At 38.8% G+C, this 21809-nt stretch overlaps 1 protein-coding gene across 4 annotated transcripts in view; it reads right to left on the bottom strand.

Moving 5' to 3' along the window:
• The window catches only part of Grm1 (glutamate metabotropic receptor 1), a 607848-nt gene that overhangs the window by 99057 nt on the left and 486982 nt on the right, over nt 1–21809 (bottom strand). For 2 of the 4 annotated variants that reach the window (XM_055629124.1, XM_055629125.1), the window contains exon 9: nt 4970–5054. The exons of the other annotated variants lie outside the window; for them this stretch is intronic. In XM_055629124.1, the coding sequence (XP_055485099.1) occupies nt 4994–5054 (61 nt within the window). In that variant the 3' untranslated portion in view covers nt 4970–4993. The remainder of the gene's footprint in view (nt 1–4969; nt 5055–21809) is intronic. 4 annotated transcript variants of the gene reach the window in all.

Below are 21809 nucleotides of genomic sequence, written 5' to 3'. Positions count from 1 at the left end.
TAAAGGTAGTTAGATTCAGGAAAAGACCAAATCCTGTTGCATGTGAAAAGGGGGCATTCTATATGAAAAGGCTGGAAACTCACTGGTATTCAGAAGAGAAAATACACAAACTTTAGGGTATTGCAAGATAATAAAATACATTCAAAACAGAATAGTGTTGTGAAATAAAAGCTTTAAGTCCAAATAGATTTAATGCTTTGGGGTTTGGCCACTAGTTTCTTGCTTCTATTTTTTTTTTTTACCTTTATTCAATTTTTTAATCTTAAGAAAAAGCTGGGGGTGTAGTTCACAGGTAGTAGAATCCTTGTTTGCCAAGTGTGCAGGAATTCCTAGATCGAATCCCTGCCACTGCATAAACCAGGCATGGTGGTACATACCAGTCATCTCAGCATGAGGGGGTTGAGGCAGGAGAATCAGAAGTTCAAGGGTGATATTCAGCTACATGGCAAATTCCAGGTCACCCTGGGCTCCATGTGACTCTGTCTCAAAAAGAAGAAGGAAAAAAGCAAACAAAATAATCTGATTTAGAAACCTGTATGTAATGTCTCAAATCACTCTAACTTTGATGTAACTTTCAAAGACAGACTTCAGGCCCAAAGTAACCTATTTCTTGAACATAAGACGCTGTGGGTCAGGGCTAATTTAGCTTAGGTGGTTAAATATATTTATTAATATTTCAGTTACTGGAATGGTTGGTGATGCAACTAACCTACTTTGAGCCTCTTTGGTTATCAGACTATAAAATAATGGGCCCCCAAAACATAGAGTTGTCCCAGGATTTTCTCCTTGGGATTAGAGAAGTCTGAAATCCCAAGGGCTACACAACTTCTCAGACAACCTTAAAGGAGAGATTTGGAGCTGAGCCAGTGGTGGGCAGAAGCACACTTTGGTCTGATTGCTTAGCTTTGCATGCCTTCTGCTTTCCATTTAAGCCATAACCGTAAATTAGGACAAGAATATGGACTTGAGGAGTCCCTTAATCTTTGTCTCTCAATGTGGCATAACCAATTAAATCTCCTTCTCTTTCACTATTAAATTGGCTTTTTTGTTTGGCTTATCCAGAACAAGTAGTGGAACCTGATTTGTTGGGAGCACCAGCTGTGACCTTAAGTCTATAAGAAAAGAGTCAATGGGGGGAAGTTATATTTCATTTTCCCATATAGAACTGACATGTCTGTGGCTGTGATCCTGGAGTCAACAGGTTGAGGTTTTTGCTTTGATTGTACTTCCATTAGGTCAGTGTCACAATTCCCCAAACTAAAATCCCAATATTTACAACATTCTGGTGCATAGTTGGGAGTGGGTAGTATAAACAGATTAGTGTATCGTTGTCGTTCAAAGTGAGCCTGTCTGTTTTATTTGTTTCTGTCCATGGTTTTGTAGTGGTTACATCTGTAGAGTATATGTTCTCTGTTACAGAGATCTCTGAAATGATAACAGTGGGTGGGAGCTGGAGATAGGCGGAAAGTATCCTGCAAAAGTGGCCTGAAGTGGAGGCTGACAACCAGGCACACCTCCGTTCCCAGTTTTAAGAGCTTTCAGAGAGCCATAGGCAAAACAAAATCTCCCCACAAAGAAGGAAGGTTCCCTCCACAGAACCTGAAGAGCCAAGCACTCATTTTATATACAATGGGAAATAGGATCATTGAGATGTTCCACTGGGTGATGGCACTTCCTGCTAAATCTAAGAACCTGAGAATAAACTCAAATGGTGGAAAGAAAGAACTGGTTCCCATGAGTTGTTGTCTGACTCAGACATATACATACTTCCCCCACACACACCTTTCTTTCTCCATAATCAATCAACTACTAAAACCAACACAATGAAATGAGCAAGAGCATAAGGAAACGCCATGGAGTTCCAGTGGTGTGGGTGGGGAGTGGGAGGTGGGAAGGCTCACCAAGAACAGGATTCATGAGCCACCAGCACAGGAGTAGCATAGTATCATCCTGCTGCTGCTGCTTGGAGTCTGGCCCAAGTCTCATGGAGCTGTCCAACCTCTTACTTCTATATGCATCTATTAGCTGGTACCAGTGTGCAGTCTGGAAGGTGACTCTTCCATATTCTTAGGCATAGGAACTATTTAAAATCATTTGAGTTAGGTTTTTGTTCCCCCAGGAAACCCTAAGGTAGTTTTCCATACTGACACTTGTTCCACTATTTGAAAATATTCCAGAAAAAGAATCTGCATATTTAGCATATTCTCTCTACCTTGGAAGACTCAGAACATAGCTCACCATTACTTGTAATACAGAGAATCTCAAATGTATTTTTGATGAAAGATGGACTCTTATTATGTGAGATAGTTTCTGTGGATAGTTAATCTTAAACAGCATTATGAAGTTCCTCCTTCCCCTCCAAATTCTAACCTCAACATCTGTTAGTCACAGAACCATTGTCTGAATGAAATATACAATTTGCAAAGTCAAAATATTTGGCCCTTATTTAGTAATATTTAGAGGAACAGATTTCTACATCTTCAAACTACATGATACAGGATAAAAGATAGCACACACACATAAACACACATCACTTTGCTTTTCTATAACTTCATGATTTTTTTAATGAACCAATAAAGTAAACTTTGGATAAAGTTTAATTTTCTTATTGAAGTCAACGAAGCATGGACATCTCTAAAGCTTTGATCTCAGCATGAGGTCTGCTGTTCTGAGAAAATTACCAAATCATTTTCAAATTAGAAGAGAATCCTGATTATTATTAAACCTTTCCAAGAAAGTTTTAAATGGCCTTTGTTTTTTTAATCATTTACAACCTGATAGAAGTTCTTATGTTGATGTTTATATAAGTTATTATGCTATGAGCTGGAAAGCTGGCCTTGAAGCACTGTTCTCACAGAAAATCTGAGTTTAGTTTCCAGAACCCACTTGGGGCAGCTCACAACCTTTTGTAACTCCAGGTCCAGGTGAGCCAATACCCTCTTCTGGCCTTCATGGGTATCTGTGTTTATACATATGAACAAACACATATACATATAATCACAAATTATTATAAAATCTTAAAAAGATATTATGCTGGTACCAGATATTGTCCTAGTCGTGGTACCCTGGGTACTGCTAGAATCATCTAGGAAACCAAGGTAGGAATACATTGTGTTACTTCTGAACAAAGTTCAAGTCAAACAATTTCTTCTATGTTCCCTTCTACCAGATTTGGAATTTAATTGCCAGTCACTTGATGCCCTTCAGTCCTCACAGTTTGCCCTGCAGATATAGGGCAGTTGCTTTGTTCTGCCTAGACTCTTCATCAAGGGTAAGAGAGACAGAGACAAACCATAATGATCCAGTTTATTTCTTATGTTAGTTCCTTTGTATGTTCTTTACAAAAAACCAGTGGGAAGTGAAGGTTACAGAAAGAACATTTTCTTATTTACATTTTGCCAGGACAACCATGACTAAAAATATCTGGTCTTAGTCTAAGGAATGCATGTTTAAAGCTACTGATCTCTCCATGTTTCTTCCTAGTGTGAAGACAGGAGCCTTGACTAGCCTGTTCTTAAAGTTCTCAAGACCCCACCGGTTAGCTTTGGTGACACATGGATTTTTTTCTTCTTTAATCATCACTAAAGAAGTGTATTTGGGTTTTAATTTTGTTCTTAGAAACTCACCTTTAAGTTATGAACTGTCAGTTGATTCTCCTCTTTCTTTGGTCCTGCTGTCATGGGAGGACAAACACATCCATCCCTATCAATCCCCTTTGACAGGCAGCCAGCAGCTGTTATAAATTAGGATCTCCTTGCTGTGTCCTTGGTCAGATTCACCCATAATGTAAGAAACATTTAATGCCTTTGGACTTGGAAGAGCTGCAAGGAGGGCATCCAGCTATGGTACAGTAGCGCTCTTAGGGGCTTCCATAATGCCATGTTAAACACAGTGGCATGACTAACCCAATGTGTCCTTTCTATGTCTGGGTGATTTGGTGGAGACTGAAGTGTTTGTATACAAGATTCTACAAGGAAGTATAGCAAAAGGAAGCTACAGAGTTCCTGGTACACTTCACTGAGTAAAGGGAAGAGACACCAAGGCTCCGTTTACCAGCCTCTGCTGCCAGTCAGTAGCAAACACGGGAACAAATTAGGCTCTTCTATCTGAAGAGCTAGTCAAGCCACAGACACCTCATCAGTGGGCTCCCTCCTGCTGCAGGAATGTGTACCTTTGACTCTCCCAGGAGTTTGGAAGGCTGTAAAGGAACAGCTGAGAAAAACCACAGACTCCATGCACAATGAACATGGTCTAGGTGCTTTGTTTAACTTAAAGAGACACTGTCAAGAGCTAAAGGTCAAAAATCAGACCAAACATGCACCATTTTTATCAGACTTGATCATCTGATAAAAATCATAAAGAAGGTTGGGAGAATTGTTTTTGCTTGTTTATTTGTAAAATTTGCTTTAAATGGGACTCACAAAACTTTTGTTTGTGTTCCTCAGGGTGTGGGAGACACCCAGCAGAAAGGTTCATGTTGGTACCCACCCTTATACACTTTTTCATAAAAATTCAGCTATGGTTTTTACTTCAATGCAGACAGGATCATTTCAAACATTTGTCAATGGCAAAAAAAAAAAAAGAAAAGAAAAGAAAAGAAAAAAGAAAGGTAAAAGGAAGAGAGAAGAAGAAAAGAAAAGGCTCTGTTTGCCAAGGAGAAGCTGACAAATTTGTTGAGGGAAAGATTCACTTTCGAGCTCATGAGTGGGAGTCACAGACCAAAGTGAATCTTTAAAGCTGGGGACAGTGCTGCAGAAAAAAAAAAAAGAGCAGAAAAACTAACAGCTTGACAGTGTCCTTTTAAGAACGATGGACAATTGGATAAGACACTCGTGCAAACCACGGCATGTCCATAAGTCCCTCATTCTTGATGGCATGCACCACATTTGGTTCCATGTTAGAAAGTGGAAATACCCAGGAGAGAGAAAGCAAGGGGCAAAACACTATATTTCCATGCAGCTTCTCTTACACATTCACTGCAGTGTGGGGGTTTTCAAAGCTGCACATGTGCCGACGGACACTGGCTGCTGGGCGAGAATTCTGGCTGCCTCTTCCTGAAGATTGAAAAGAAAAAGCAAGGGGTTAAACAACAGATGTGCAGCTATGGTGATGACACCACTCAGGAGGTACCTGCTCCAGGGCAGGGCTTGGCCTGGCTCCTGAAACTTTCTGCTTGTCTCTGCTTTAGGGTCCTGCTTGGAATTTGCAACAGTAGCTGTTTCCTGCTGCTGGGGCTTCTTTCTGAAAATAACATCAGTGAAGTCACTTTTCCCATCATGGGTATACCTCTTTTCAACACTCTGTGGATCTCGGCTAGATAGACTCTTTCCCTTTACTGTTTGACTCACTATGTTGGGAGACAGTGGACTGTCATGTAGGTTGTCTTTCTATCACATATCTCTTAATGGAAGCTCATGAATTTATATCTGAAACCACAGCTTTCCTTTGCATTGTGTATTGTCGACCATCTTATTCCATCATGATGGCTTCATTTATACTCACATTTCTTTCTTGTACTCACAAGATTTGGTATGTAATAGTGAAGTATAAAAAGAGCCACCTGTTGAGGTTGGAGGAATCTGCCACAAGGGGACAAAAGTGTCATTTCATTCCCTAGGTGATGATTCTTTATAAAGCACAGAGGGTGATCTACCCACTATATAATTCTTGGCAAGAGAGAAGAACATCAGCAAGGCTGATGGGGCAGTCATGGGGAAGTAGACTAAGGATAAGTGGTTCCCCATAGTACTGAGGAAGGACAGTAACACTTAGAGAGCCCTGGTAGAAATACTTACCATCTTGCTGTCATGTCACTCAAGAAGGCTATCTACCTTGGAAAAGACTTTCAGGCATAAGATACAAGTGCTCATTCTTTGCTGTGTGGACAGTGGTAGAGTTTGGGGGAAGTTTCTCACATTAGGAAATTCTATGTGGATTCACTTTCCTGTATGTTTCCCCAATGAACTCACATATGTCTTCTGTTAATTAAGTCTGTATTTGGCCATCTACTCCCATCTTTAGTGATGGCCCTGTAAGATCACTGAGAGAGAGCCCTGGCAGTTCTTTATCCCATTAAAACAGAAGAGTGGAACCCAGGAAGAGGAAGAAGAGGGAGAAGTAGAAGAATGGAAGGAGGAGAGGGTGCCAAGAACAAATGCTCATGGCTCTTTCAATATTCTAAATCTCTTGGGATGCTGCCTAGCCCAGCAGGTGCTGAAAAGGAAGTCTCTGAGTCTTAAACCTCCATGTAAAATTCTCTATGGTCATTTCTCACCTTCTGGAGGCAAGGATTCTGATTTGAGTTTATGTGATGGGGAAAGATTTTTCTACGCAAAGTTGAATACGATAGAGAAAAAGCAAAAGCCATCAATGAGTAGACTGCTGTCAAATCACAAACCATTTGAAAGCCCATGCTGAGCTCTACAATTTTAAATTCTTGTCCAGAAATGGGGAATAGAGACAAGTTGGTATAAGTTCGTGTTTACTGAGATAACCAATTTATTTTAAAAAATTAAACGGAGATCATATTTGCTGTAAAGCTTGTTAAACTAAACTGAAATCACAAATATCATGTAAAAAATGAACAGCATAGAGGGGGAATAAAGAGAAAATCATGCTTGAATATATAAATAAAAGTAGGAAAGAACATTTATCTTGTAAAATAGTACTAAAACTTTCCTTCCTGAGAAAAGCTTTGGAGAGCAGCTAAAAACTTCCTGCATTCATTTGACTTTACAATCAACTCAACTTTGCAGAAATGTCTAAGCACTGCCTGGTTAAATGGTGTGAGACACTAGGGGTCCTGGCAGGACTAGCTTCAGAAGCCCAATACCAACAGAGTCCCACACTTGCTGTTTAGTATTCTGGGATCCACCTCTTAAAACCTTTTCAATTTTATTTTAAAATCTGTGTTCCATAAGGGAAAGGGGATAAGAAAATGGAACATTTCTTAGCACCAACTCACAGTTGGTCCCATATCAACAGTCTCCCTACTTTACTTGCATGGATCTTTGGCTATCTGCTTTCTTGTCCTATGGGTCCCAGTCATTTCAGCCTCCCATCCTTGTATATAACAAGGTATGACCATAGGCCTATACTGCAAAGATCTTGAGCACAAGCCCCAGAAGGACCAAGGTGTGCTACCATAGCCCAGTGGTATGTATATGCAGTGAGGGGTAGTCTCAATCTCTCTGTCTCTCTCTTTTCCTGTATGTCTCTGAACACTGGCACAATTACTAGTTAGTTGCCAGGCTATAGGGGAGAATGGCCTCTTACTCATCCTGATTCAGATGCTTCAGATGTCTCTGAAATAGTGGAATACTCTGGGTTCATATCTCTGTCATGGCTCAGGTAGGAAACACATGGAAGAAGGCAGCAAATTACTTTGAGTTTGCCCTGGTACATGAATGGTAGAATTTTGGATCTTAGAGGATACACATGTAAGTCCCAATAAATATCTGGGATAACATCTGAAATGAGTGGTTTTCATCCGAGAATGTCTTTCTGCACAAGTGAAGATGACATTAAATGGCAACTATAAAACTGAGAGAGAATATGCAGCTGAGAGATAATAGGTTTGCCTCCTATCATAAACACTTTTCCAGTTTTCAAGCCAAGGACTTCATGATGTAGCAAGTCCTGTGCTAGAAATGTATAGCAGCTATCCTTTGCACAGATGCATTGATTTGTTTACTGGGGCACAATCTGCATTTCTTTGGTCCCTAGGATTGCTGTGATAAAAAGCTCTATGATCACTGTAGCTGGCTCTCTCTTTTGGAGCTATATCTGCATTTTGTGAACAGTCTGTGGTTGCTTTTGGGTTTCAGTCAGATTTACAGCTTTACCTAGTAACTGCAAGAATTTCAAAGCCACACTAATTAGCTGTTGAACAATGCAATTGAAAGGAATGCAGTTGAAAGGAATCTTCTTCATGAGCTTGAGGTTTTTGGTCTCTGACTTTCTCTTTGTCTTGAAGTAAAATATAGAATACCCTGCGCTTGGGCTTTGAGCTTATGAAAAGAGTATATACTAAAATTATTGGCCAAGGCTTGGAAATTCTGATGCCTAACTGGCCATTTTACCAGGTACAAAAATACTGAGAGAAGGAGCTTGGCTTTAGTGTATTTTTAGCAATTGGAGAACCACATATTCAAACAACTACAGATTCAGCAAGTCAGAGTAAGAGCTTGGAGGGGAAAGGCAGCATATGGGGGCTTGTCAAATGTAAGTCCCAAAGCTGTGCTGGAATCTTTTGGCACAAACTGTGGATTTAAAGAAACCCCAGAATTTTAGTTAGAAAAATCTTTTGAAAGTGCAAGGGATCTCCCCTCTCTCCCTCTATCTTCTTCCCTTTCTTTCTTCTGTCCTTTTTATATTAAGTTTTTCATTGTCACAAGCCAATAAATGAATTGTTTATAACTCTCTCCATCTGATTCTATTTTCCAAATAATATTTCTTTGTATAGTATCATACATCTCTTTGAGGGTACTTTGCTCCAAATGGTTTTGTTTTATTGTGTTATTTTTATTTATATTGAACAGCCCCTATATTACTATATTAGTAAATAATTTATCTTTTACATGAATTTGAGAAATTTCAGCAGGTTTTCTTTTTTTTCAATAAGGGTGAAATGACAATGATCATTGGACCAGGAACCCAGGGCACTTGATATCTTTAGTGAAGTCATTGTTTCTTTCAAATTTACTTTTATCCAGAAAGGGTTGATGGAATAGTATTTGTAAAAGTAGCTCCAGAAAGCAATGCACTGTTCTAGTGTCAGCCATCACTGAAAGACAGAGAAAGTCCCCACAGGAAAAGCAGACACTCTCAACTTCAGTCTATTTAGATTACACTAATTCACATGTCTTAAAATTCACCTTCACTTCACTGACTTCAGCCGTCTTTCTTACTCAAGAATTTCAATAGATATAGTACCAACTCAGCTAAATTTTATTTTAGGCTGCATCAGTGACATCAAGTGGGTATGTGTCAGGCAAAGGTAAATAGGTAGAGTTGATTCAGTTGCCCTTGACTGAAGCTGCATGTCTATAGTAGAGTTCAAGGTGAATCTACTTTTATCAGATAAAGAATGTTCTAGACAATTCTAGATGGTCAGTCTTAAGGATAGATAAGGCTCACCATGGAATTAATGTGGCAGGTGTCCATGAAGAATGATAGCAACCACTTAAGACATGAGGTCTATTTTTTTGATTGTCACCACCATAGATAAGTGAATTCATGTGTATCTCTGATTGATTTCCAGAGGAAAAAACCATTTTTCCTGTTATCTAAATTTGATATTTATTTCTCTGTGTACACATCTCAGAATGGAGAGTGGAACACTGCATGAACACATGTTACTTCTGTGAATCTTAATTTCTTCCACTTTTCTTTATAATATAGTGTATTAGACTTTTTAATAAACACAAATGTAGCCTTCCTGTTACAGTCATAAAACATTGCTCCATTACAAAAATCCTTAATTACTAAGATTTTTAAGCTAATAAGAGACTATGGAAGATGATTTAATAAAACGTAATTTATTTACTACCACAGACCAATAACACATTAAAATCCATTTATTTTGGAAACATTAGGGATATGTTAAAGATTTCTATATAGTAGTGTACATACTAATCACATTTTTTAAAAATCTTTTATTATTATTTTTTTTATTAATTACACTTTATTCATTTTGTATCCCCCCATAAGCCCCTCCCTCCTCCCCTGCCGATCCCACCCTCCCTCCCCTTTCTGCATGCATGCCACTCCCCAAGTCCACTGATAGGGGAGGTTCTCCTCTCCTTTCTGATCTTAGTCTATCAGTTCTCATCAAAATTGGCTGCATTGTCCTCTTCTGTGGCCTGGTAAGGCTGATCCCCCTTCAGGGGGAAGTGATCAAAGAGCAGGCCAATCAGATTATGTCAGAGGCAGTCCCTCTTCCCATTACTATGTAACCCACTTGGACACTGAACTGCCATGGGCTACACCTGTGCAGGGGTTCCAGGTCATCTCCACGAATAGTCCTTGGTTGGAGTATGAGTCTCTGGGAAGTTCCCTGTGTTCAAATTATCTTGTTCTGTTGCTCTGCTTGTGGAGTTCCCGTTCCCTCCAGCTCTTACTATTTCCCACTTCTTACCTAAAATTCCATTCACTCTGCCCATCAGTTGGCCATCAGGCTCAGCATCTGCTTTGACAGTCTATACTGCAGAAGCTTTCAGAGGCCCTCTGTGGCAGGTTTCAAGGTTGTTTCCACATTTTAATGAGAAAAATTGTTTCATTTCATCGCTTGGAACATTTTGATCTGTCTATAACATTTCTATATATATGCATTAGCAAATAATATGTGAATGTTTTTATTTAGTTGAATTTTGCATGTATGGCCTCATGCTACATTCTAATTCAACAGTTACCCTTTTCACATGGTATGTGCACACAGAAAACTAATCCATTCACTACTTAACTAAACTGAATAAATGTAATCCACAACAATATCCATTCTTCTATGAATGTCATTTTGGTTGTTTCCCATATTTTGCTCTGAGTGATTTTCAGCACATCTTCTTGCACATGAATGGCATGTTTTTTTTAGAGCAGGTACCCAGAGGTTGAACCAGTGGGTTGTTTCTTATGTTACCAGTGCTCTCTGAAAAGTGCTGTGTGTTACACTGGTTTGTGAAAACCCATATTGTTATTTCTGATTCTATTTACATTTAAAAAATTACCCCGATTATGAAAAAATTTAACAAAAGCATAATACTCCTCTTGCCAGTGTCACCTACTGATTTTTAATTAAATTTTTACTTTTTATATTAATTACAGCTTATGTACTTTGTATCCCAGCTGTAGCCCCCTCCCCCATTCCCTCCCAATCCCACCCTCCATCTCTCAACTTCTCCCTGCCCCTCTCTAAGTAAACTGATAGGGAAGGTCCTCCTCCCATTCCATCTGACCCTAGCTTATCAGTTCTCATCAGGATTGGCTGCAATGTCCTCCTCTGTGGCCTAGCAAGGCTGCTCCTCCCACAGGGTTCATGCCAGAGACAGTCCCTGCTCCCCTTACTAGGTGACCCACTTGGATACTGAGCTGCCATGGGCTACATCTGAGCAGGGGTTCTAGGTTATATCCATGCATGGTCCTTGGTTGGAGAATCAGTCTCAGAAAAGCCCCTATGCCCAGATGTATTTGGTCCTTGTGGAGGTACTGTCCTCTCCAGGTTTTACTAATTCTCCCTTCTTTCATATGATTCCCTGCACTCTGCCCAAAATTTGGCCATGAGTCTCAGCATCTGCTTTGATACACTGCTATCACCTACTGAGTTTAATAGTTGATGATGATCAAAGGAAAGGTCATTTTTTTATTATGAGATTACAAAGTGTTGACAGAATTCCACTACCATTTAAGTATTTGTCACTTAAATTTCTTTCCTAAAGAAATTTCCCTTATCAGCTATTTGGCTTCTTTAAATTATAGCTCAGACACAGAAGTTCAACACAGATTTATAATCACTTTGCACTCCCTTACACAGTGGGATGAAACTGTGAATCAGAGTAAAAATTTATTTCTCTTAAGAGGTTCTGTCAGACATTTTAATTGTGGTAATGAAAAAGTGACTAATGTGGAGTACTGGTACCAGAGAAGTAAGATCATTGCCTTGACCATAACTATGTCATTTTTTTGGTTAGAACTGGTTTGTGGGAAAAATTTGGAGTGTTTATAGATATGAGCTAGAGACATCCAGAAAGCTGTAAGCCAAGCTTTAGAGGCAGAGTTGATAGAATTTCAAACTACAATGCAAGAAAGACATGCAGGTGGCAAAGTTAGCCTATATTAGTAAAATCTTAGGTGGAACAAAGATTCAATATGGAGAATTGCATTAGAAACGATTTATACTGAATTTTGTTGAAATGTTTGCCTACATTTTATCTATAATCTTAAAATTTGAATGAAGTTGAATACTAAAGTAATAGACTAATAAATTTTGTAGAAGAAATTTCAAGAAAGCATTACTTGTATGCTATGGTTTAGCTATCACTAGCTGCTTTTAACCACATTTATAGTGAAAAAAATTTGGAGCAAATGGAGTGGAAACATTTATAAAAGTGACTATTATCCAGAAAAGTTGTTTTAAAAGTTTCACTCAAAGAGCATGCATTTGTTAAGGATATGAATGTCATTAAAGAAATGCTGGTCTGTCTGCACTAGAGCTATAGAAAACACTGAGGGCATTTCATGAGTTGATGAGAATCTGCTTATCAAAGACTATGTGTAAAACTTAAACCATATTTGGCTTTCCTTTGAAAAGAGAATGTCACTGGATGCTCCACCCAAAAAGGGGACCTAGAAGAAAATTTTCCCAGGTTCCACCATCCAGACACTTAGAATAAACTAAACCTCTGGTCCAAGGGGGCTCAGTGACTGCTCAGATGGCAGAAGAACCAGTTTGGTTTTATCTACCTGGTTGTGAAGGCATACACAACCAGTTAGAGAGAATTGTACCAAAGCCCCCCCCCCAAAAAAAAAAAAAACCTACAGGGAGAGGCAGTGTAGAACAGGGTCAAATTCTCTACAGGTTTTCCACTAAAAGGCTGTGTATGGAACTGTTGGGAAGGTAAAGCATAAGCTAAAGCAAAGACCTAAAATATTGCACATAGTAGAAATGTGTGCTAAGAACAGCAAATGGAACCAAATGGCAGGCACCAAATGGAAGCATACCAAAAAGATATAGGCCATTAATGGTAAGCCTACAAGGGTGGTTTGTAGAATTCCTTTAACATGTATCATAACATATTCTTCACACACTGGACATAGAAGTATATGTAGAATTTAATGGTTCCCTTGCTGAGTTTAGTCTTGCTCTTGGCTTATTCTTCTATGCTCCATTTCTCCTTCTTAAATGGGAATGTTTACTCTGTGACATGGCATATCAGAAGCTTGTAACTCCTTTTATTTATTTGTTTGTTTATTTATTTATTTTTATTTTCCAGGGGCTCACAGCTAAGAAATTGGTTTGAGACTCAGTAGAAATTACACACTGAAATTTTTGAACAATGTTGAAAGTGTTGAGACTTTGGAGACTGTTAGAGAGTGTAATTTAAACTTATAAAGCTAACTTACAAAGAGGGAGAATATTGAAATTTTCAGGTATCACACTAACATTAGTATTATATTTTTATTTTCACTAAGACTTATTTTATGATATTATTTATCTTATACAGAGGCATGCTAATCACAACTTTTGTGTCATCACTGCAAAAGAACCATTATGCAACTCTCATAACGTTAAGAACATAGTCACCATAGGTCCCAAATAATCATAGTTGCATCAGAGCCTGCTGAAAAAATTAAAGGGAGATATTTAGCCAGTATAATGAGTCTTCAGTCTTTAGCTAAAAGAGAATACCTTGGGGAAAATCAGCTTTTATGCTGAAAACAAAGAGAAAAACGGAATAAAATGAAACCAAAACCACTTGCAGACATTGGGACAGTATCATGACTACCAGAATCCAAGGGATCAATAAGTCAGAGGAAGAGATTTTCATCAGGAAAGCAGATAATCTTCAAGCTATTTTTACCCTCAGGATATTTCATGATTCTGGGTACAGAACAAAAAAATAGGGAATTCTGGGAGAAGAACACATACATTTGCATTTAAATCCCCCAAAGTGGTCCTGGAAGATCCAGAAAGGCATGAAGAAAAGATTGGTGGGACTTGACAAGTTCTATAAAATTACAATATACATTCATTTCACTTTAGCTTATCATTGGATGATACATAGAAGAAAAAATGAACCCCTAAGCAAGTACCTGCAATCCCTGATTTATGATGGTTTGACTGATGATCTTTTGACTTTATGGCAGTGTGAACACATTATACACTCAGTAGAAACTTTATTTTGAAATTTGAGTTAGGACTATCCTTCATAAATGAGGCCATGGCCAGTATAAATATGGAAATTATCTAGTTTGTTTTTCTGTTACATGAAGATACACAAAATCTTCATCAAGAAGAGCGGTTTCAGTAAAAATCACCAAGCAGCCCTCTCATTTCAAATGTAGAGTCTACAGAACCTTGAGAAATCAATGTGGTTATAGAAGAAACTGAATGAAGACAGATTCCTTAAACCACACATAGAAATTAGTCAAGAGGTATTATAGCACAAAATGTAGGAGCTGAATTGCCAAAGCTCATAAATAAAACAATGAATGGCCTGAGGACCTGGTAACTGGAAAATATACTTTATACTGAATATAAAAATAATTAACCAACAAAAGGAACATTACCAAACTCATTCTATGAAGCCAGAGTCACCTTGATACCTAAACCACACAAAGACCCAACTAAAAAAGATAATTTCAGACCTATTTCTCTTATGGACATTGATGCAAGAAATGCTCAATAAAATACTGGCAAACCGAATCCAAGAACATATAAAAGATATCATCCACCATGACCAAGTAGGCTTCATCCCAGGCATACAGGGATGGTTCAATCCATCAATGCAATCCATCAATGTAATCCACCATACAAACAAACTGAAGGAGAAAAACCACATGATCATCTCCTTAGAAGCCGAAAAAGCACTTGACAAAATCCAACACCCATTCATGTTTAAAGTCTTGGAGAGATCAGGGATACAGGTACACACCTAAACATAGTAAAGGCAATATACAGCAAGCCTATAGCCAACATAAAACTCAATGGAGAAAAACTTAAATCAATCCCACTGAAATCAGGGACAAGAAAAGGCTGCCCACTCTCTCCATATCTCCTCAACATAGTTCTGGAAGTGCTTGCTAGAGCAATAAGACAATTAAAGGAGACCAAGGGGATACAAATCAGAAAGGAAGAAGTCAAATTATTACTATTTGCAGATGATATGATAGTATACCTGAGTGATCCCCAAAATTCTACCAGGGAACTCCTACAGCTGATAAACACCTTCAGCAAAGTGGCTGGATACAAAATTAACTCAAAAATTAGAAGCCTTCCTGTATACCAAACGTTGGGCAGAGTGCAGGGAATCTTATGAAAGAAGGGGGATTTAGAAAGACCTGGAGGGGACAGAAGCTCCACAAGGAGAACAACAGAACCAAAATATCTGGGCACAGTGGTCTTTTCTGAGACTGATACTCCAACCATGGGCTATTCATATAACCTAGAACCCCTGCTCAGATGTAACCCATGTCAGCTCAGTCTCCAAGTGGGTACCCTAGAAAGTGTATTGTCTCTGGGAATGTCTCTGACATGAACTCAGTGGCTAGCTCTTTGACTGCTTCCCCCTGATTGGGGGAGCAGCCTTGTCAGGCTACAGAGGAGGACAATGCAGCCAGTCCTGATAAGACCTGATAAGGCAGGGTCAGATGGAAGAGGAGGAGGAGGAGGACCTCCCCTATCAGTGGACTTGGAGAGGGGCATGGGAGGACATAACAGAGGGAGGGAGGGAGGGAATGAGGGAGGGGGCTACAGCTGAAATACAAAGTGAAAAAACTGTAATTAATATAAAAAATAAAATTTAATTAAAAATAATAATTAACCATAAAAGTGATCATTCTAGCTTCATCAAAATTAGTAACTCTAACTCATCAAAAGATATGAACCAATAATATATAGCATCAACTCAAAGACACAGGAAAAATATATAATATATATTATCATTTGCTTGTTTTAGTATCTAGACTTTTCAATTATGTTTATTAATTTAGTTCATGGCCTTTTACATGAAATACTAATACATATAACATGCATAGATTTTTTTTGAATTTTATTTTTTTTCTTATCAGTTACATTTTATTAACTCTGTATCCCAGCTGTGTCCCAATCCCTCATTCCCTCCCAGTCCCTCCCTCCCTCCCTCCCTCCCTCATCTCCACCTTGCCCCTTTCCAAGTCCACTGATAGGGGGGACCTCCTCCCCATTCATCTGATCCTGTTTTATCAGGTATCTTCAGGACTGGCTGCAAAGCTCTCCTCTGTGGCCTAACAGGACTGCTCCTCCCTTGGGGGGTGGGGAGGCCAAAGAGCCAGTCATTGAGTTCCTGTTAGAAATAGTCCTTGTTCCGCTCATTATGGGAAAACAATTGGTTACTGAGCTACCACAGGCTACATCTGAGCGGACGTTCTAGGTTATATCCATACATGGTTCTTGGTTGAATGTCAGTCTCAGAAAAGACCCTGTGCCCAGATATATTTGGTCCTTGTGGAGCTCCTATCCTTTCCTCATCAGACTAACTCCCTTTCTTTCTTATGATTCCCTGTACTCTGCCAAAGGTCATGAGTCTTTGGTCATGAGTCTTTGCTTTGAAACACTGCTAGTTAGAGTCTTTCAAATGTGCTCAGTAGACTCCTGTCATACTTTCAATGCGCATCCCATCTGTCTTTCTAAACGAGGATTGATCATCTTACCCTATGTCTGCTCTCTTGATTATCTTTTTTAGGTGTACAGATTTCATTATGTTTATCACATCTTATAGGTCTATATAAGTGAGTATATTCCGTGTTTGTCTTTCTCCTTCTGGGATATTTCACTCGGGATGATGTTTTCTAGATCCCACCATTTGCCTGCAATGATTTCCTCCTTTTTGATTGCTGAGTAGTGTTCCATTGTGTAAAAATAGCACAATTTCTGTACCCATTCCTCCACTGATGGACATCTGGGTTGTTTCCAGGTTCTGGCTATTACAAATAAAGCTGCTATAGACATGGTTGAGCAAATATCCCTTTTGTGTACTTGAGCAAACTTTGGGTATATACTTAGCAGTGGTATAGCTGGGTCTTGAGGAAGCACTATTCCTAATTGTCTTAGAAAGCGCCAGATAAATTTCCAGAGTGTTTGTACCAGTTTATGTTCCCACCAGCAGTGGAGGAGGGTTCCCCTTTCTCCACAACCTCTCCAGCAACATGCATAGATTTTAATGATGGTTGATATGTTTTGCATAAACATGTAGCATTTCTATATATTCAACATAAAAACTAATTACAGAAATGATGATTGAGTGGGGTGAAGAAACTGTTCAACAAAACTACAAAGATCTTCACACATGTACGTACAAATGCATACACACTCAAAATAAATAAATTCATAAAATAATAATGCTTTTGTCAAACTTAACTGCAGAACTAAAACTAAATGAGACCTAAAAATAATTGCACAGTCAGAAAATGTAGATATACTAAAACTTTTATAAAAGGAGGAAACAAAAAGTATGTGAGAAAACATTTTCTTTAAAGTCTTATTACTACTGAGTTGGTAGTAATAAAGGCAAGTAATCTTATATTACTTATAAGATTATATGTTACAGAACACTTATATGGCTGTTGTGAGAATACATAAATATATAATTTTGAGTTAGACTGATCCCTTGTATTCCTATTGTGGTAGAAAGAGAATGTGTTTACAAACATGATACATGTACAGTATCATGATAATACATGAAGTGTCTCTGAATTTCTGGGCTGAATTAGGTGAGAACAAATAGGGTACAAGATACCAATTTTCAGTTGATGCTTAAACATAATTTTCTGTGTTAGAGTAATGTGTTTTCATAAAACTATTGCATGTTACTAATAAGTAGAGAGTGGTAAACAGAACATAGATATTACTAGCTCTGCTGTAGAGATAAGACAACAACAACCATCCTAAATTCTTTAAAAAGTAAATGTGAAAGCAAGGCATGCTACTGTGGCCAAAGTAAGCATCATTACTGAAGCACTCAGAATCATCCCATTACCTTCAGCCATCCATTTTATGTTCTACCCTGTGCCTTTGCATTCTGATTGCTGGACAATAATCTCCCTTTCTCTGCCTGGAAGCTGCTTCTCCACTGGTCAGCTTCCATAATGCCAGAAGTTGCTATGTAGGCACATAGAAGAGAAAAGGTCAGCAGTGTTTCTAACCAACTTTTGGCCTTACATGCTATGACACCATCATGCTAAGAAAGAGGTGTTTAATTGTACAACAGTGACACCACTGTTACAGGGGTAACCAATTGATTTATGACTGGATCTGAGGCCCAAAGAGTTCATGTCTGGTACTGTGGACCTGGCCAAAGGCTTAGAAGGTCGTAGTATCTACTTTCATTCTATAATTGGTCATATTGAGCTGCCTCTTAAAATTTTTTATAGCCATAGACTATTGCTGTTCTTACCCTTGATCAAAGAAATTTACCGTTCAGCAAACAGCAGTTAATGTAGTGACTTATGGCTGGTCAAAATGCTAAGAACAAGTGATTATTGACTGCTCAACCTTCAATGGGACACCCATACTACTCCATGAACATTATGGAAGAGGTGATGGAAAGAATGCAAGATCTAGATGATAAGTAGGCCCGTTAAACACTGTCTTAATGGGTATGGTCTGGCCAGGATACTCATACTCACAGCAGCTGAAGAAGTCTGCTTCGAGGCTGTACAAGACTGATTCTTAGATGAGCAAGAAGTTTAGGGATCCCTATCTTGAGTATCTACTACTGGCAACTGAGGGGATTCTGTTGTGATGTGACCACCGAGATAGTAGAAAACTTCAGATCTATGCCCATGTGAGTAGCACTGGTTAAACCCAGTGAGTCACAGAACAAAACAAAATAACATGAAAGTCTGATGGTAACTTGGTGGCAGGAGAAGGCACTGATATGAATTAGAGGATGGGTAAGAGAAGGTGAAGGGATGAATGTGACTAGAATGTACTTTATACATGTAAGAATTTGTCAAAGAACAAATTAATAAAAACAAGCCCCAGCTTACATAATACTGGCAACATTTCCACACCTTTGGATTAGTTAAATGTCTCACAGTGTTCTGTAACACCGCAACACCTGCACTACTCCCTGTCATTAACCCTTCAACATGTGATCTCTGGTTAGATATCACTTTCCACATAAGGAAGGGCCAAATCTTTTTTTCCCACCACTGCGTTCATTATATTTGTCCTAGTATCTAGCAGAGAGCAGGCACTTGAAAGTCAACCTTTGGGCAGAGTGCAGGGAATCTTAGGAAAGAAGTGGGAAACAGTAAGATCTGGAGAGGACAGGAACTCCACAAGGAGAGCAACAAAACCAAAAAATCTGAGCACAGGGGTCTTTCCTGATACTGCTATTCCAACCAAGGACTATGCATGGAGATAACCTAAGACCCCTGCACAGATGTAGCACATGGCAGTTCAGTATCCATTGTAATAGGAACAGGGACTGTCTCTGACATGAACTGATTGGCCTGCTCTTTAATTACCTACCCCTGAGGGGGAGGCAGCATTATCAGGCCACAGAAGAAGACAAGGCAGCCACTCCTGATGAGACCTAATTGACTAGGATCAGAAGGAAGGAAAAGAAGACCTCCCCTTTCAGTGGACTTGGGGAGGGGCATGCATGCAGAGGGTAGAGGAAGGGAGGGATTGGAACGGGAGGAGGGGAGAACCACAGGGGGGATAGAAAGTGAATAAAGTGTAATTAATAAAGAAAACACACACACACACACACACACACACACACACACACACACACATACAAAGTCATTATTGAGTAAATGAGGTGCCATTGTTCCTTTCCAGATTTGAAGGGTGTATATATCCAGCCTCAAAACTATTCTAATATCCTGAGGAAAACTGACTGCATCCTGGAACCATTCCTAGATGAACTCTTAGCTCTGCATATTTAGAGGCAGACCAATCTTCCTTGTCAGAAATTGTCCCCAGACCTGTTGCTATGCTTCATATGTATTTGTTCCTCTCAGTGTTTGTGTCCTGAATAATTTGTCGTGTGTGAGAACATTAAGAGGTTATGGAAGCTTTAAGAGGTAGCTCCTCATGAGGAATGATTAGGTCATAGTAGATGCTATGTTAGGGAATGGTGCTGGTCTTTCATATGAATTGGCTCTTGAGGGAGTGAATTGATATAAAGTAACTTACTCTATGCATATGTCCCATCCTGTACTCACCTAGATCCCTTCCCTTTCCTCTCTTATATTGTGATGAAGTAAAAAAGCCTTCATCCTAAGCTAGCCAGATGGGGCCTCTCAATCTTGGAATGTGGGCTTTCAAAATTGTGAGCTAAGTAAATATCTTAAATTATAAGTAACCAGCTTCGAGTGTTTTATTATAATTACAGAAAACAAAAATATTGTCATTATTGGAAATATCCTTTCTTGTGTAATGACAAAGGTATGCATGTGTGTACACATGAATCTGTGGACGGGGGCATGTGCACATACAAGATCTAGTTTTGCTGGCAGCTGATTTTTCATAGATCTCAAAGAAAATCTTCATAGAAACTGTTCAATAATCTTTGGTCATCAAAAGATTCCTTTGGGCCTTTGAAATAAAATTATAAATTATAAATATGTTATAAAATTATAAATATATTTGGAGTGAACCTGAATAAATTGTTATTATTTTATCTATTTTATTTTGTTACTTTACTATTTTACTTTACTACACATAGTGCAGGCTGGTCTTGAGGCTTGTTTGTAGTGGGGAATGACCTTGAACTCCTGATCTTTCTCTCTCTACTTCTTAGTTGCTGGGATTACAAGAATGAATCACTGTACATAGTTTATATTGTGTTAGAGATAAAACCCAGGGCCTTAGACACGGTAGACAGCACTTTACAAACCCAGCTAAATCCTCAACCTCTTGGTTTTCTATTTTATTAGTTTACATTAATAATAAACTTTTATTTTGATGGGCAATTTAGGTTCATTTTACTTTAATAGACATGGTCCCGGTGGCCTGATTTTACTATGAAGCAAAGAAAAACAAAACAAAACTTCCTTTTTTTCTTCAGTCTGAAGGAACTGGTAGGCATTTTATAGCCTAGAACCCACATAATAAAATTAGCAGTAAGACCTGGTTTTATCTGAGCTTCATCCTGCTTCCCACATCTTACAAACCTGTGCTATGTTCATGCTTGGAAATTTCCATTCCCTTCCATTGCTAGCGTTTTTCTACATGTTATGCAGAATTGTGTAGGCAGAGGGAACTGCATAGCTGGACATGTAACAATATGCAGTCTAAGGAAGCTTAATATGGCTACTCATAGTCTAACCATGAGCACTGATGAAACAGAAAATGGAAAGAAGAAGAGAAAAATATACACATTCAACCTTTCTACATAGGAGCGCAGTACTCCATGTGTCCCAAAAATATGTCTGAATCTCACAGCATGAGCTATTCAGTGTGACTTTTTCATATTCTGCATAAAAAATACACCACTCATATTTGCTTAGGCTGCATTAAGTTGGTGTCTAGAACTTGCATCTACAGAGTTCTAATTAACAAGCCCACAAGCTCTGTCTACCTGAGCCAACACTTCTAATCCCATTGGGACCTTTTTCTTGAGTGCTCAGTTTGCCAATTACCCATATTCATGCTTGGAGACTACCTTTACAAACACAGTCCCAGGGTTTGCTTCCCCTGTGATCTGGTAACACTTTATACTGGATGGTAAGGCGAACAGATGGAATGCGAATAACTTCATCATTCTTTATCTGGGCCAAGCATGGACAAGATGCAAAGCTGTGCCAAATAGGGCATCCTTTCTCATACACATCTCATACTAAGTAGCATTTTGTGTCCCCATTTTCAGCATATCTACAGCTTTTTTATTCTACGCAGTGTCCATAGAATGAGTTGGTGGTGATAGTACTCACTTTTTCCAGAACACTCTTTCATTGAAGGTATCATAAAAAAATTTTATATTGAAATATAGACTTCCATCCATCTATATTTTTATGTTAATGTTACTAGATAACAGTCACTGATAGCAATTCTGCTAGACACTGCAGTATACCCTTTGAAGAAATATCCTCATTTAATTCCA

This window comes from Psammomys obesus, unplaced genomic scaffold (assembly GCF_907164565.1).
Source record: "Psammomys obesus unplaced genomic scaffold, mPsaObe1.curated_primary_1811, whole genome shotgun sequence".
Lineage (NCBI taxonomy): Eukaryota > Metazoa > Chordata > Mammalia > Rodentia > Muridae > Psammomys > Psammomys obesus.
The sequence above is the reverse complement of the archived record's forward strand: the minus strand, read 5'-3'. Positions and strand labels throughout refer to the sequence as shown.